Here is a 17,584-nt window from a genome sequence, read left to right as displayed (position 1 = left end):
GGCGCTCAATGCATATACATATAAATGAGATGAAGAGCATGAAAAAGAAAGGAGAGAAAAAATGAAGCTTAACATGAAGAGGTGGCGCTTTGAAAAGTTGGATTAAGCAAAGCAGGAAGCAGCGCGGCCCGTACATGCGACCGTAGAATGAATCATGGATGTAAGGAAGGAGCCAAGCCACCGTCAGTCTGCCAGTGCAACCAATACAAGACGAGGGGAACGAGGGGTAACAAGGATGTGGGAAAGTCAAAGCAACAGAAAACGCCCTGAAGCAGACAATACACGGCAAATAAAGCTCATGAATTTACAAACTCTCACTTTTTTTATTTGTGGAAAAACACACACACACACACACACACACACACACACACACACACACACACACACACACACACACACACACACACACACACACACACACACAGAAGCATAAATTGGGGAAAACAAAGAAACCAAGAAGCAAAGTAAATGCCCCAAATGAAGCCTGGGTCCCGCGCTTATTCTTCAGGAAGTCTGGGAAATTTCGGGCGTTTTGGGGATTTTGATCAAATGACCAAAAGCAACTTCGATGACTTTCAGCAGATAAATCTTTGATCTTACAAAGCAAAATAAAAAAGTGCTCCTCCAGTGTTTTACCTGTGATCTTAGCAGCTTTCTCCTCCTGGTTGACCCTGTTCTCCTCATCCTCCTCATTCTCCTCCTCAAAGTCATCCAGGTTGCCAATGTCCGCCTGTTTCATGCTCATCAGGCTGGCCAGGCTCTGCATGTCCTCATCACTGGACCCCACCAGCCCCCAAAAAAACCAAGAACCAAAACAATGTATACACATAGATAGAGAAATACATGCAGCTGAAAAACATCAAGACAGATAGGACAATTTAACCTACACACCCCACATACATTTAAAATCCATCTCTTTCAATCATTTCTTCACTCCAGACGACCATTTTTACACCTAAAACTTTAACACCCCTCCCTCACATTTTAAAGCTTCTTTAAAGCTTGGTTTTGACTCCAGCCTCTGCCCCACTGATGCATTTCTACATCATTTCTTGTATTTTATGTAGTCCTCTGTGCGCCCCCCTCCCCACAGTCCCTCGATACCACCGCTCCATCATAATCGCTGTATTCTCCTCTCTGTTCTTTGTGTTTGGTGTTTCCCAGGCCCATGGGCTCATTTGAACTGCTGTGATGGAGTTTGTTTGTGTGTGGTCGACATCATTCCCCGAAGGGTTAACAAGGGTTACGCGCCATCGACCCGCCATCCGCAACACAACAAAGGCCTCGCCGCTTTGCTCATGCTCAGTGTATATGTGTTTGTGTGTGTGGGGAGGGGTATCTTTAAATGAAAGTTGCTGCCATCAAATTAAAATGAATAACAAACAGAAAACACTGACTGAAAGCATGTCTTCAAATGAAAGATGGTTCAATATCTTAAAATGATTGACAAGTGTCTGTGTGTGTGTGTGTGTGTCTGTATGTACCTATAATTTAAACTGATAAATGGAACAAAAAGCAAAATTTCACCCTCTAACAGATTAACAAAGAAAATTTAGATTTTCAGTCACCTCTGGTTAGAAGTGACATAAAAAGGGTATTAGCTAGACTTTTATACCAAGCATGTGTTACTGGTCTGCAAAGGGTAACACAAATTACTCTCTTACTCACAGCAGGGATTATCAACAGCTTTACTTGTCCTCTTTGCTGCAAACTTGGCAACTTTATTACTTTTAAAAAAAATATCCTTTCATACCCTTCAGTGGATAAAAGTCTCTTCATTACTAGACTCTAAATTAGAGCCTAATGAAGCCAGACTGTCCAAAATTAATTGTGACCAATGTGAAAGAGTCATGTGGATATCTGTGGCTCCAATCAGTCACTAGTGTGAGACATTCAAAGTTGACTGCTGTAACGGTCTTGTGATTAAAGACAGCAAAATTGAACATGACGATCTCACTATGTGCTTGCTTAAATTACTTTTGAAACATGAAACGACACACTGATTAACTCAACACAAGCAAAGGCAACAGAACAAGGAAGAAGTGAACATGGGTGTTGGGCCCAATTTGATAGGTATTATTCCTACATGCATCAGACTTAATGTTATAACTAGTGAGGGTTACAAACAACTTAGAACACTGCTGAATATCGCAACGTGTAACCACTTCCGAAGGATGTGGGTCATAATATAAGAAAACAAAAACTTACGTGGCCTTCCCCTCGCGGAGGAAAATGCAGGAGAGGGAGAACTGCAGCGTGGCTGACACCACCTTCTTGGACAGCGGCTTAAACTTCAGCTTGACATCTGTCTGTGTGGGCATCGGACTGGCGTATTGTTTCATGTTTATACTGCTAGTGGCCAAGGCCTTCCTCCGCCCTGATGGAGACTCCTGTGGACAGACAGAATTTAAGAAAGAAAGAAAAAAGAGGTTGAGTTTAATTGTTTTTTTATTGTTTTGAAACTTTCATAAAGTGCTGGGAGAGGGTTAAACTGATGGCCCATCACAGTGTCAGGTTTATATAAATCCAGAAGAAGCTAGAAGTGGGTCCCTCCTGAATTCCTCATTGTGAATTCTGCTGTAAAATCCCTCCTGATATTTCCTATCAAAGGTCTGCGCTGAAGCCATTTTTGCTGTACTTCTTTTCAGAGATGGGCTCTGGGCCAGGGGCTAGCAGTCAAATTAGAATTTGGGAATATGCCACAGACCAGGTGATAAGAGTTATACAATCAGTGACATGGCCCTGCGTGTGTGTGTGTGTGTGTGTGTGTGTGTGTGTGTGTGTGTGTGTGTGTGTGTGGATGCAAGCTGCTCACCAGAGGACCATGTGTTAAAAATAAGAACTGCCGGAAAGCCTTGTCACTGACTGCTAGATATGGAAACTAAACAGTTGGGGATGCTCCAGCCTTTTGTCTGCCCTCCCTCCAACAAAAACTGATGGGTTTTGCCTGCTATGGAAGCACCATGCTGTCAGTGAATATCAGGCTGGTTCACCTCCTTGCTGTGTTGATACCACTGACATACCATGCCCCTCTCGGTTCTCTTGTGCCTCCTCTCTTTTAACTGATTCTGTTTTTGTAATGTGTTTCCTGGTTAAATGTTCTTTTTCCCCTATTTGCATGGGAGAAGGCACTGATCTTAGCACCAAAACCAACCTGTCTCACACGTCCCTTCACAGGCCAGCCAGAATGAAAGCAGCAGGCAGCGGTACGGCACATGTTCTCTTTTCTTTTTAAAATGCCTGGTTTCGCCTGCTCTCACTTTTTGTCTCCATTTCACTGCACGGCTGTCTAAAAGCTGCATCCAGCTATACCACAGAAAAATACCTACTTTTCTCAGCTGTGAATCGAGCCCTGAGGATTCATCCTCTCGTGCGCACAATACCGAACAAAGCAAACCAGCAAGCTCCCTTTCACACTACACCAGTCTGAGAGCACATATACATATACACATACACTCTGGCGGATAGGCTAGATAAAGCGATACAAGCTCTTTACATTGCCTGTTTCCTGATGTCTTCACACACAAACACATACACACACACACTCCTTGGACGCTATGGCTCTGTGGGGGAAAACTCAATCTCAGCCTTATCGCTGAGGACTGCAGGGTATTCACACACACTCTCACACTCACACACACAGAATTTGTATCAGTACAGAGTGGTAAAGCTTTTGGTAATATAGAGAGAAAATATGTAAGCTCCAAATAGAGATTAAAAGTGTTACAGGCCAACCATACGAGACCCAACATGTGATACTCAAACTGCAAATAACTGTGGCCGGAAATACTGAAGAAGTGGACACAATAAACACTGAAGTAAACAATCCAAGCCTTCACGACCTTATATGAACTTTGCACATGTCAAATTATATTTTACCTATAAGCTAACAAATTTGATAACACATAATAAAACAAATAAGTTGATGCTTGAGACAGACTACTCTGAGGTGAGAGAGCCTTTGTTTTCAGATGACGGTTCTTTTTCAGACAGTTTTGCTGACTCCATCAAAGGGAAACCTCCACTGCAGTGGTCTGGGATGAGAATTGGGATCTCAGCTGGGAAAGAGTGAAGTACTCATTCTGGGTTGGAAATGTGTTTTTAGAGTAGAGGATGAATAAAGAATTGCAGCAGCAGACTGGCAGATGGGTTGGCCTGTACTGGTCTGCTGTGTGAAGAGAAAGCTAAACATATAGTTTAGTCGTTGGTCTTATTTCTGTCCTCAGCTATGGCCAAATAAGCTCTGGTGGTCTCCCAAAAAACAAGGTAATGGATACAAGTGGTATAAATGAGTGTCTGGGCTCAACCTTACACAGATGGTGAAGAGCTGAGTTATTCAGAGCTGCTACTCTTCCAAGTCAAGAGGAGTCAGTTGAGGTGGTTCAGGCATTTGACTAAGATGCCACCTGGATGCTTCTTAGATGAGGTGTTTTGGGCATATCCAAAAGAAGGAGACCCTGGGGGCAGAACCAGGACAGGCTGGAGGAGAGGGAGGTCTGCAGATTGCTGCTTAGACTACTGCCTCCGTGACTCTCACCTGGATGGATGATGGGTGGATGCTTGGCCCAATTAAACACAATAACACTTGTAGAAATGTGCAAGAACCAGTGAAAAAAAAAAAACTGTTGCGAGTTGGCAGTCGTTTTCTGTAATCAGAATACATTAATAAGGGTATAAGTGGGCAAAACGGTCTATAAAAAGGCTATATGAGCATGGCATTTTCAATGAAACTCAAGATTATCAGTACATTTTAAATGTCTGGCCCTTAATGCCATTGTCATTTCTTGGTGTGGCCTTAAACAGTGTGAAACTAAGTTTGACACTGCTGAGGCTAAAGCAGCTGGCATGTGGTAGCAGTACAGTAGAGCACAGCCAAAGACTGTGTGAACCCAGTTAGTATACATCCTTGCTCAGGAGTGAAAACAGCTGATCTGAATCTGTATCTCTAGCCTCTACTCCACCTTTCCATTTCTCCATCTCCTGTCGATATCCAACACTACATCGCTACGAACCCTCCTATCCTTCCATCTCTCTCCCTCTTTGCCTCCTCCTTAGTACCTCACGCCTCTCTCAGACCAATAAATAAATAAAAACTACAGAAGCAAGGCCTCTTGACATTTCCTCTTGACATTTGAGCCTTGTCGCATTGGCTGGGGAACATAATGACATATCATCGGCACAGTGATTGTCCACAGAGCAGCCCCATCAGGACAGGAAGAAGATGAGGAAATAAAAAATAAAAAAAGCACTCTCTTCCCACCTCTTATCTCTCTGCAGATTACACCCTGGCTATTATACTAAGCTAATAGCGCATGCAGATACTTTATGAATGAATTTTCCAAATGCACTAAACACTTAAGAAGAGGGGATTTAGCAAAAAGGAGGATGGGGAGAAAGGGGAGGTGGGGAAAATAGGAAATACTTAAGGATATGCAAATACTCTGACGGAAGAATGGAATAACCATTTCAACAGATTTGAGTAGTGGCAGCAAACAATGGGAATGTGCTCCATTTCCCCAGATGCTACTTGTCAATCAATGTGTGTGTGAGAGAAGGTGATGGTGAGCGGGGAAGTGGAGGGGGTAACTGGGATTAGAGGGACTAGGAGGTTGTGACAATGTGTAAAATGAAAAGGGAGGACAATGTAGAAGTTGAATTTATTACAGAGAGGATAGAACTATCAATATGCTCTTTTCCTGAGCCAGGAGGAGGACTAAATGTGTGTGCAGAGGAAGCACAACAGGAGTAGGAGAAGAAGACGGGCACAGGCAGAGGATGTAGGATGTAAAGGAGGGAGGGGTGATGGCTGCATGCTGCCCCCTAGTTGCATCTTTTTACAACTACAGTGCATCAACAGAAATCAAGGTTAAGCTTCTACTTGGAATCTATTTAACTCAAAAATTCAGGCTCTTCTTAAAATAAATAAATAAATAAATAAGAGCATGCAAACCTGAAACTACCCACAGTGCCTCATCTTTTTTTATAAATTCCAGTCAAGAAGAGTGTATCTGTGTTGGAGCAGACCTCGTCTTAGACTACCAGTCCTGCCTCTCTCCCCCTGGTGCCAGCTGGCCCTGGATCGATCCACAGATGCTCCCCTGGTGGGGGGGCAGGGGTCAGGGCAGGAGGGTGCCCGGGGGTCCTGCTGAATCTCTCTGCCCTAAAATGCCAATGGGACGGGCCGGAGAAAAGCAGGGGTAGGGACCCTTTTGTAAGGGAGGGATGGATTAATTATACTGAGTGCTAAAAAGAAACCTGCCTTCTTTGTTCAGACCTGGTTTGAAACAGACAGTTGGGTAGCGTTAAACCACGTCAAAAAGGCGACGTTCACACTGCAGGTCTTAACGCTCAATTCCGATTTTTTGATCAAATCCAATTTATTTTGTCTGCTTGTTCACACTACAAATAAAATGTGACAGCAAACGCGCTCTAGTGTGAACGCTCAAAGTGGCCCGCATGCGCAAAAGAAGACATCACACACAACGCGCTCTGTTTAGACTCAGAGAAAACAATATTGTTTGACTGATGGCCCTTAATATAAAGACTTCGGACTTTACGTTTTCCAATTTTTGCTTTAAGTTATTTTATTATTTACATAATGGTAAATGGCCTGTATTTATATAGCGCTTTACTAGTCCCTAAGGACCCCAAAGCGCTTTACATATCCAGTCATCCACCCATTCACGCACACATTCACACACTGGTGATGGCAAGCTACGTTGTAGCCACAGCCACCCTGGGGCGCACTGACAGATAATAATGTAAATAACCTAATAATTATCCTTACTGCTGTTTTAGAGGAGCGGTGCTTCAAAGGATAGTTGCAGATTTCTGTCAGAATCTGCAGATTATACAGTACAAATAAAACATTCACGTTGTCTTCCCAATAGTTTCACTAACATCTACACTGGATGGCCAGGAAGTGTTCACGATGTCTTCTCGGGCGCTTCTCCGGCGCTGATAATTGGCGTCTGTCTTGTGTCAGTGACGTAAAAGATGGATTTAATGCGACATGACCGTTCAAACAGCAGTCGCTTTCTAAAACATCGGATGTGTATCGGATTCAGTACCACATACGAAAGTGACCCAGATCGGATTTGAAAAAATCGGATTTGTGCCGTTCACACTGTCATACCATGATCGGATATGGGTCGCATAGGCTCAAAAAAAATCGGATTTGATGAGCTTTCGCGTGCATTGTGAACGTGGCCAAAAAGATGTCCAACACACACACTTTCAGCTAATGGCTTTTTAACACAGGTCAACTGACTTTGATTTAAACAAACGTTACATTGAGCCATACATTCACCATCAATTTAAATCTTATTTATTCTTAAAATACACTAATACAATAAAGTATACATTGTATTATTTGTACTCCACTGGTGGCTGATATTGCAGCTTTGATTTTAAAAAAAAAAAGTTTTACATTTTTCATCTGAATTCAATTTAGTTTCAGTTTAGTTTCGAGAGTCTTTACCTGTTTACACTTCATTTTGATGGTTTAACAAGTTCATTTTGATTACATTTAGTGTTGGTTACATTTTCCTTTATTGCTGGCATTTGTCAGGGACAAATTTAAGAGTTGTGAAACTCAAAGCTTCCTCAGGTTGGTTACTCGGTCAAACTCACAGAGATTATAATTAAGGACATTTACTGTATATTCACATATTATTTTCATTAGTTTCATGAATGCAAACATCATGTTTTTTTTCCTGGATATTTAAACTTTGTTATTTTCAAAGTACTGAAGCTTAAAATAAATATAGTTTTGTTCATGAAATGGCCAAAAACAACAGAGACATGTACAGACAGGTAAAACACACACTTATATATGTATATGACAATCGTCTTTACTCTATGTATACACAGTTCTGGAGTATGCCCTTTTCAACCAATCTGCCTATAACTGAAGAGTTTGTGGTGATGTTTAGTATGCTGTTGAGATAGACTGAAGATAAAAACATGGCTTTAGTATTATAACAATAATGAGACGTGATGAATCGCCGGTTTCACATCAAGCAGATGATTATCTGACTTAAGCCTGCTACCACATAAACAAAACAATCCTGACTGAGGTAAAATGGGCAACCTGAGGTCAGCTGAAGTCAGACTTCATGAAGGCAGCACATGATAAAATTCACACGTGTTACATTTTGAAAAGAACTTTTTTCTTTCTCTGTTATTAAATGCAACACTATTGAACCTAAAACTTTAAAAAAGACAGACTATAAATATTCAACTCCACACAAAACTGTACACTGGCCTTTGCGATTTGCATTCACACGGTTCAGAAACAATAAAAGCCAAACTCAATTTACCCTTTAGAATAACCCTGAGGTACCCCCGATTAGCACCCAAAATCAACTGGCTCCGTCTGAATCGAGCAGTCAGCAGATTGGACGCGGGGGTACAGTGCTATTCCTCTTGCCTCAAGGTCACAGTTATTGGAAATGGAGACATCCAATGTGCTCACATCTCTCTTTGAATCCGCACACAATGGAGTGATTCCTCTGTGTCAATTTGGCCTCCCCTGATAACTGATAAGGCTGCCAGTTTTACATACCACCTATGAATGCTGCACTATAGGCGTTATAGACACACACATCCACACACAGATTAAGACCAATTTATTCATCTGCTACTATTATATGAGAGGATTTATTTTTTCCCCCCAAGCAGTGTGTATGTGTGTGTATTTTAAAGGCAACAATAGCCATAAAAGGAATGCAATACTATCACTTTGGTTACGTTGAATTACAATAACAATGGTCCTAATAATGGAATGAACTGTGAAAATGGCTTTCATGTGTATTGTCATATGTATATACACTTTGGAAACAGGACCAGAGGAATTTCCCACTGTGGCCCCAAAATTAGATGATCTTTCACTAACCACCACCCCGTCTCGGGTGGCATGAACTACAAAAAACCACCCCAAAATCAAAACTGCAAACAATTGAGTAAAAGTATGGGAAGAAAGTGAGTAAAGAGGGCGATTAGTTACAACAAGAGAGGGATTAAGGTTGTTTTAAACGATTGTAGATTACACCGCAGTTTGTGCTCTAGTGCTGGAAGAATATGGTGTTGAATGTCAGTGAGCGCCAGTCACACTGTCCCTTTACTGTATACGACAAAGAAATTGAATATAGTGCAGAAACAATCACTCATGAAACGAGAACCACGCTCGATGCTGACAGTGGGATAAAAACACCAACCACTACACTACACTCAGTTTAAAGCTTGATGAAGAAATATCAAAATTTGTCACCTCTTCATTTGTCATTTTTGTATTTGGTATTACAAGGGGTTTGGGGTGTAGTAGCTGTCACTTGTTTCAAATGATCTCATTGGATTCCACAGCTGCTACGATGAACCTGTATTTTCATTATTTCATCAGAAAACATGAAGGACAGCAATATAAACTAAGGAGCAAAATCACTCTGATTAAAAGTAGTCTTTCTTTAAAGTAGACTGGCTATGCTCATTTCAAGGTCCATATGAACTCTTGAGTACCTCTGTCTGTCTTCATTTAAGGTCATCCTCATTAGGACAACGTTCTTCTGATTTGCTGCCCCTCATAAACAAAAATTGAACAGCAGATCACATCATACAGAGCGAAGAATAGAAAAATATCTACAGTAGAGTTTTTGCAGCAATCACCTGTAAATACACTGACCTTGTGCTGTGAAACTTTACTGTCTCTATAAAAAAATGTATATGACATCAGGAAAAACAAAGGGTCTAACTGAATGTTAAGAGGCTGGAAATCAGGACCAAAGAGCGCAAGTTATCCCAGATGAAACTGTTGTATAAATAACTCTTTTACTGTTGCCACCTAACAACAGAGAGGCCAGTTACTTGATAAAAAACACTTTACTTCCAGCTGACACCCCCCACCCCCAAAGCAAACCTTCACACAAATAGTTGCTATTGAGTTTAATGACACCACATTCTAAAACTTTATCATTTAATTTATTTCATGAGATTTAAAAAAAAAAATCTCTTTATTCAGCAAGTGTGCACCCAGTAATCTATATTAAATTGTGAAGAGACTCCAGTTATCACAAATATTGATAATCAGTCAGAAAGAAACATAACAGTGTGTTTAAATGAGAGAGGAAACACCGATGGGTGTAGAGTGAGAGAGAGAGGAATCCCTTTAATGTAGGGGTGCCTCTGATGGCAGCAGATGAAAGGGGGAGCGCCACACACAAACCAGTCCTTAAAAGGCCTAATCCCAACTGGGAGAGTGGAGCGTTTTACTGGGGAGTAACCTCTGGCTAGCTTGTAACACAGAGCCAAACAGAGAGACACATTAAATGGAAAACTGGTGTATTCTAGAGGCCAAATGGAGTTAATGAAATCTCCAGATATAATGGCTTTCATCTCTACCCCACACAGCCAGAACCCAAGTCAGCAGGTTTAGGGAACTCAAAAAGAAGGAGGAAAAAAATATCATCAGGCGTCTATGGCATGCATACTCCCATGACCTTCCCACCAAGGTCAGACTTGATTTGAGTGTGAGTGCATTTTGAGCTCTGATTGCAGAGAAAAAAAAAGTGTATTGAGCAATGTAGTGTAGCAAGTACGGCAAATTTCTGTAGGTCAACCCAAAATTGTCCTTGAAAGAAAAAGCAATCATGTTTCCATCAGCTTTGAGGTTATTGCAGAAATGAAGCTATGTGGAAAATTATAGCTTATGATGCTGACTCGTTTTGCTTAATCTTGAAATTAACAGTCACAAAAAGTAAAATGCTAACATTTGTCTATAAACAAGCTACATGTGGCTTTAGCATCACAGCTGAACCTAAAGTTACCGTTTTTGCCATGATCATGTCAAAAATCCCCAACCAGTTGTAGGCAAACACATTATTCAAGTCATTTGAGAACAGTAGTTTTATTTGTTTTTTTTAATTTGCCCTTTTGCACTATGACACTATCAGAGTGATGAAATTTATGAAACTGGAAGCCAGATATATATCGCAGTGTTCAACAGCCCTATGGCAGTCAACAAGGAGAACATCAACTGGCATGGACACATTTAGATGAATATATTATATATTAAAAACGGGCTCTTAAAATGGATTTTTGTAGGACACTGAATTAAACTGTCACTGTAAAAATCGCTTCAGATGAGAGCCAGAATGAATCTGTGTGAACACTGCCCATATAACGTTCTGTTGGTTCAACTTGGAACAGTTTGTTTGGTAAACACAGTCTGGAAAAAAAAAAAAAAGCTTTAGTTTGGAAAATCTTCAGGTTAAAATCTTTTTGACTGATGGTGAAAGGTAAAAGAAAAGAAGGCAGGAAATCTGAATTAGTTCAAGACAGTAAACTGCTGTCATTCAATCAATTTAAATGTCTGGATCAACTGGTTAATTATTAGTACCACTGAAATAAGTCACTGTCACTGAACTTTTCTGATTAGTCTGCATCACAATTCATAACGAGCAAAACTGCTTAGATGGACACCAAACTAATATCTCACATCTTTCTCGCTTCATTTCCGTCCCTCCAACCCAGTCTCTCTCTCCCACGTTATCAGTGTGTCCAGGGTGCCCTCCTCTTTTTGACTCTTTGGGTCTTTCTTTGGGGTGGCCCTCAGTGCCCCCCACACACACTCAGACCTAGAGCATGCACTTCAGACAGGGGGCTAATGGGAAAATAAATTACCAGCAGGAAAAAGCCCTGGCTCTGCACTTCTGCTGCAGAGAGAAAGAGACACAGGGGGGTTGGAAAAGAAGGGGGTGGTCAAGAAATGGAAAGAGAGAAGGGTAGAGAGGAAGACAGAGAGAAACTGATTGCAAGGAAACTAACGAAAAAGAAAAGTCAAAAAAGGGAAGAAGATGGAGAAAATGAGGGAGAGGGTATAACAGGAAAGTAAAGAGTGATGAGGAGGCAGGGAGGAAGAGAGACAGATAGGTCGACGGGATTAGCTAGAGTTCATTCCTGGTCTATGAAGTGCCTGCTCATCACTTTTCCAGCCATTTTACCATCTCTGGCCATCACAGAGACCTAAAATGGCCAATAACATCACCATCCCCACACACACACGCTCCCTGAGCTACTGTATCTTAGATCGATTACTCCCTCTGCATGAAGCAGCAGCTGAGATATGAGGAGGGCAGAATCACCATGGTGGCAGACATCCATGATGGTGTGTGCTCAATAAAGTCTGAGTTAGTGTGCGTTTCTATGAACATATACGAGAAATACAAGTGCATCAAAAAAAAAAGGGGGGGGGGGGGGGGGGGGGGGGGGGGGGACAGACACAGAGCATCCAACCATGTCCAAGTAGTACTGTGTGCATGTGTAACAGGTGGAAACGATCTCTTGTGAGATTTTACCAAAGAAAGGGAGCTTTTCCAAAATGAGAACTTGATTGGAACAGCTCACGTAGGAATGTAGTGAATCTGTGCTGCTGAGAATTTGCATCAGGAAGGTGTCATGGAGTAGTGCAGGAGAGTGGAAATGGCCAAACAGCTTACATTACAATGACAAGAGTTATGTGGCCCACATTAATTATATGGCAACTGTGCGGGGAAAAAAATGTATTGAAAGAAAATCATCACAATATAAGAGATGAAAATTGGCTTTAACCTTTTTTTGACAGTATAAAAGTACATGTGTGTACTATTATTATCAGTCAAATTAAATAATTAAACTAAACTGCTCTCCTATTTGCTTTCCCTCACTCTTGCTCTTTCTCTACTGCTAACTTCCTGTTCTGGTAGTTACTGTGGTGGTCGTTGATATCGGTTAGCTCCCTTTCCAGTGAGTTTGTCATACTCTACCAAACTGGACTGCAGCAGGTGATTGTAGTTTTCCTTCTGGTGATGATGGAGTTGCACTAACTACAATGCACCAGGTGCAGCTGGAAAGCAGGTTCGAGGTCAACGAGGCTGCAGAAGGAGGACTACATTCTCCAGCTGAAGTTGGAGATGTTCACTGTAAATGATGCTGATTATATTGGTTTGTTATTCATTTTACACAAAGCCTTTTACAATTAGAGTATTTGCAGAAGAGACACACTGTTTTTTTGGGGTAGTTCGCTTAAGAAAGCCTGATGTGCATGCTCTTCCCACGCCAAAAACAACACCCAGACCTCTGGGAAAAACTGCCTCTGACTATCTACACTGTCTAAATTCTTAGTATAGTATCTATTTCAAGGTAGTACAAAGCCTCTTAACATGAAATGTACTTAAAACAATGACAACTTACCATGAAACTGCAATATAAACACGTTCCAAAAAGATTATGATGACTATTGGATGATTCCCACCATGTTTCGTAACTTTCTCAGCAGATAATACAAAAGAGGACACCAAGAAGTTCAAGGGTTTTCTAGATTAATCAGACTGGGACCTCTATATGCCAGAGACTTAACAGGCAGATTTCCAGGTAATCACAAGATCGGAATTTTCGGGGGGGAAATTATTTTCATGCAATTCTCACTTTCAGAATCCATTTGTTTTAGCTGTTTGTTGGCAGGCTGCTGAGATCTGACGGTGCTATGATAGGGCCCTAATCCAGAGCAAAGCTGATTTGCTTAAGGGGGAGGGAGGAGGTTAAGATGGCCTGTGACAAGAAACAATTGCCCAAAGTGAGAGTCTGCTCTCTCCCACCCTGCTCCATGACAAAGGTGTACTCTCCATGCTAAGTGACAAATCTGGGGAGACAAAGAACACTAGCAGGGTGATGCTCTGCTTCAGTGGCTCTGATTGTGGCCAACTCAAAGAGAATCTAATATGGATTTTTTTTTTTTAAAGGGAGAGAGGGAGATTAGAATGAAAGAGAAACAATGAACACCTTCTACCAAGGGGGAATTAGTGGAGGGATTGGATAAGGAGCTGGTGTGCGTGTGTGCGAGCGTTCATGGATGAGCACTCGGAAATTCCTTTTGCATGAAAGAACAATGGGGTTCACGAATTCTGTTTCTGTGCATTTACATGTAAAGATATACTGATACAAATGGATCCATCTCATTTTTCAAACATTCTTAATGCGGCTACACCATTAGTGTTAATCTAATACTTTCACAACCTCAAAAGAATTGACAGCTAACACTGTAAATGTGATAGAAGCTAACAGTTCACATTTTTCAATAAAGTTGCTAAACTGCAGATTAATCAGATGAATTGATTCCTTTATCTCAAAGTAAGAAAACACACACACAAAAAAAGTGAACATTCAGGTCAATTATACAAGGTCAAACATTATCCATACATAAATTGTGTGCTTTATTTAGAGATATTTAGAACCATTAATCACATTGTTCAATAATTGGAGCATATTATGTTTAAAAATGATTGAACTGCATTAATTCCAAATTAATATCTGGAACAAAGCAGCAGTTCTGAGCATCACAGAACATTAAGCTAAATTTCCACAAGGATAATCAAAAACTGCTGCTTGAAGTTGCAGTTGAGGTTGACACTTTGGTCATTGCTTCAGTGAACTGTGACATCATCATAGCCTTGTAACCTATCACGCTTACATAAAAATAAATAAAATCATTACATTAGAGGTGGGAAAGATTCACATATGACTGAAATGCCACTAAAGACCAACCCACTTGTACAGTAGCCTCACCAGGTTACAACAACAGATGTACAACACACCGAAATGCCACCAAAGTGCAGCACGCGCCAGAAGCTGTGATATCACTTTTTGTTCATGTCGCTGTACACAAACAACAGCTATGCTCGCCAAACAATAATGACGAGCATAAACTGCCAGTCAGAGGTTGAACGATTTAGATCTTTTTGTGGATATTTATCAGAAGAAAAACAAAGTAAATGATGTTAAGTCAGAACAGTTCTCTGGTTTTTGTTTTTCTTACTTTGTCTGCCTCACTGTTACCGTTCAACAGTTACACTGAGCTAATTATATACTTTAAGGATGCTTAATGATCATAACTTGTTTTTTAAAAAATGAACTAGTCCCTCAATTATACATTGACAGACAAATCGCAACAAACTCATCATAGTCAGAGTGGTTATCAAATCTCTGTACCTTCAGTACTTCTGTATATAACCAAGTCTGAACACATTTTTTTTTTTAAATGTAAGAAGGGAAAAAAGAAATCAGATGAATTAGTCTCAAAGTAAGAAAACCCATAGAAAGCAAGTGAACATTCAGCTCAATCTATTATACATGATTAAATATCAATCATACATAAATCATGTACTTTATTCAGAGCTATTTAAAACCATTAATCACATTGTTCATTAACTAAAGCATATTATAAAACGCAGCTGAAACATTAATGCTGTTAGCATCGTGCATATCCAGGATGTAGGTATGTGTATTGCCAGGGCAGTGACTGACCTAGACTATAGTCTGAAATGCAACGCTTCACACAGCTGTCTTTTACCTGACTTATTTACAGCTTTCCATCCCAGTGAGAGATCTGCAGCCCCTGTTTATAACTGTCAAAATGAGATGCCCAGTTTATGGAATCATTAAAATCAAATTACAATAAAAGCAAAGTCTATAATGTCTAAACCCCCAATGGCAAATAAAAATATTAACATATAAAATATAGCTAGAAACACTCAGTTTCAAATGGCCTCATTTGGCCTCTTGAAGGTGAAAGGGGTTCATGATACAGTGTCCTTCACTTCAACTCCTAGCACTTTCTAAAATGTATGCCTTTTTAGCATCAGCAACCTCAAATTCCTCATCCCAGACTGTGGGTACGGTTTTCCAAAAACAGATTTATATGGCAAACAGAGCATGTTTAGGGATCAGTCTAACTGTCAGTGAATGGCTTAGCAGTGGCATCAGAGCACATCACTAAAGCCTATTCATTGCCACTTAGCAGAACAGTCACCTTAGTTTAACACTGTGTGTATGTGTGTGCGGGTGTGTGTTCACTTCCTAATACTGTCATATACAAACATACACTCGCACGTACTCACTGTGAGCAGATTTTGAAAAAGATAATGTCAAACCAGTCTCCCTGCACAGTAGTTTAGCTGGAGTTTACCATAAAAGCCTTTGTATATGCACAAACCATAACCATCACTTGCATCTCCTGAGAAACCCACCCACTCAGGCCCACTGGGTCAAGCTTGTGGATAAACATGGGCATTTACAGAAGACAGTGTTTTGCGAGCCACACAGGCCTGTCTCCATCACAAGCAGCCATCTTAAGTCGCACAGGGGAAAAATAAATAACCAAGAGATAATAACTGTTCCACAGCCGTTTTCCAATTGCACCTCACGCCCCACCACAACTGCCTGACCACCCATCATCGCCATGTAACACATGACACCAAAAACAAGGCGAGATGAGGACAAAGACAAGAAGGTAAAGTCGGATTAGCGCCGACTGAGGAGAAGGGCAGGTGACAGCATGTGAGGCAATGAAGTGATAGAGGACAACCTCAGAGATGACTGATAAGAGAGGGTGTGGCGGCCAATAATGTACGACCGAGAGACTTTGTTCAGACAGTAGCGCTCAGAAATAATTATTTAAAAACAGAGGCTAATATTTTAGGGTCTTTATCTTATAATATAAAGCACTCAAGACGGCATCAATGTTTAAAAAAATACTGATGTATAATCACTTTAAATTTGCATTTCTTTTGTGTTAAAGACTGGCACGAGTCTGTACACATTGAGCGTCGGCAAGGGACAGCAGCCATGATCATAATTTAAGACCACATTAGCTAGTAGGTAAGAAGGCACTCCAGTCCACTTTGAATTATACATTTACATGGATGCAATTTTAGTGCATTTGGAGGTTTTCTGATTGAAAGTGATTTTAAAATTAAGTGATAGCCATCTGCTGCACCTGGGGTGAGGGAGGAAGATTGGACAAAAGACACACACTGTGGCACAGACTCAGATGAATCGTAACTAATGATTAAATGCAAAGTGTTATATACACTTTCACTACTTGTGATATCATCTTCCCTAATAAAGGGATGACGCATGCTCTTTTGTATAACTGGGTGAAAAGAGTTGAGTGGAGAAGAAGCAGTGCATCATGGGAAGAACCCCCCAGCAGCCTAGGCCCATTGCAGTAGAACGTGACAGAACAAGGGTTCAGGGTCACCTGGTTTATCAGAAAGAAAAGTTTTACGCTTAATCTTAAAAGCAGAGAGGTAGGCTGTCTCCCAATACAGCTGTTACAGTAGCAGATTTCATCATTACAGTTTTAACACAATATTGGAAGCATGTTATGAATAAAGACAGACACACGTTTTAATAACATTTTGAGTTTGGTCTAACTCCGAGCTCTACAACGAAGGCGACACAGGTAGGGGACAGGATGTTTTGCAGGTGATACTTGTGTTATGGGGTCAAACATCACACTGTATGAGGCAAAAACAAAGCCTGTTTGAGCTGGTTTCTGCGTGTGTGTAATATAAATGTATTTATATGTGTCTGAGAGGGACATTACATGGTGTATGTGGATCCATGCCGAGAGCCTGTGTGCACATGTGTGTAAATACTGTATGAAAGACACAAACTGTGTGTGTTTGAGATGTTGTGCATATGACTGTCAGTGTCTGGTGACATCTGCTGCGTTGTTGGCCGGGTGCAGATCACAGCAGGCCGCAGGCGCCTC

General features: G+C 40.9%; 1 protein-coding gene across 6 annotated transcripts in view; it reads right to left on the bottom strand.

The window, feature by feature from the left end:
- The window catches only part of ehbp1 (EH domain binding protein 1), a 163,230-nt gene that overhangs the window by 104,663 nt on the left and 40,983 nt on the right, over window positions 1-17,584 (bottom strand). For all 6 annotated transcript variants that reach the window (XM_085477106.1, XM_085477108.1, XM_085477110.1 and 3 more), the window contains 2 exons: window positions 2,209-2,390; window positions 637-776 (listed from right to left, as the gene is read on the bottom strand). In XM_085477106.1, the coding sequence (XP_085333232.1) occupies window positions 637-776; window positions 2,209-2,390 (322 nt within the window). The remainder of the gene's footprint in view (window positions 1-636; window positions 777-2,208; window positions 2,391-17,584) is intronic.

Source organism: Copadichromis virginalis, linkage group LG13, assembly GCF_057382275.1.
Source record: "Copadichromis virginalis isolate Kocher_CV1m ecotype Utaka linkage group LG13, C_Virginalis_male_GT1.1, whole genome shotgun sequence".
Taxonomy (NCBI): Eukaryota; Metazoa; Chordata; class Actinopteri; order Cichliformes; family Cichlidae; genus Copadichromis; species Copadichromis virginalis.
This window is presented reverse-complemented; position numbering and strand designations above follow the sequence as displayed.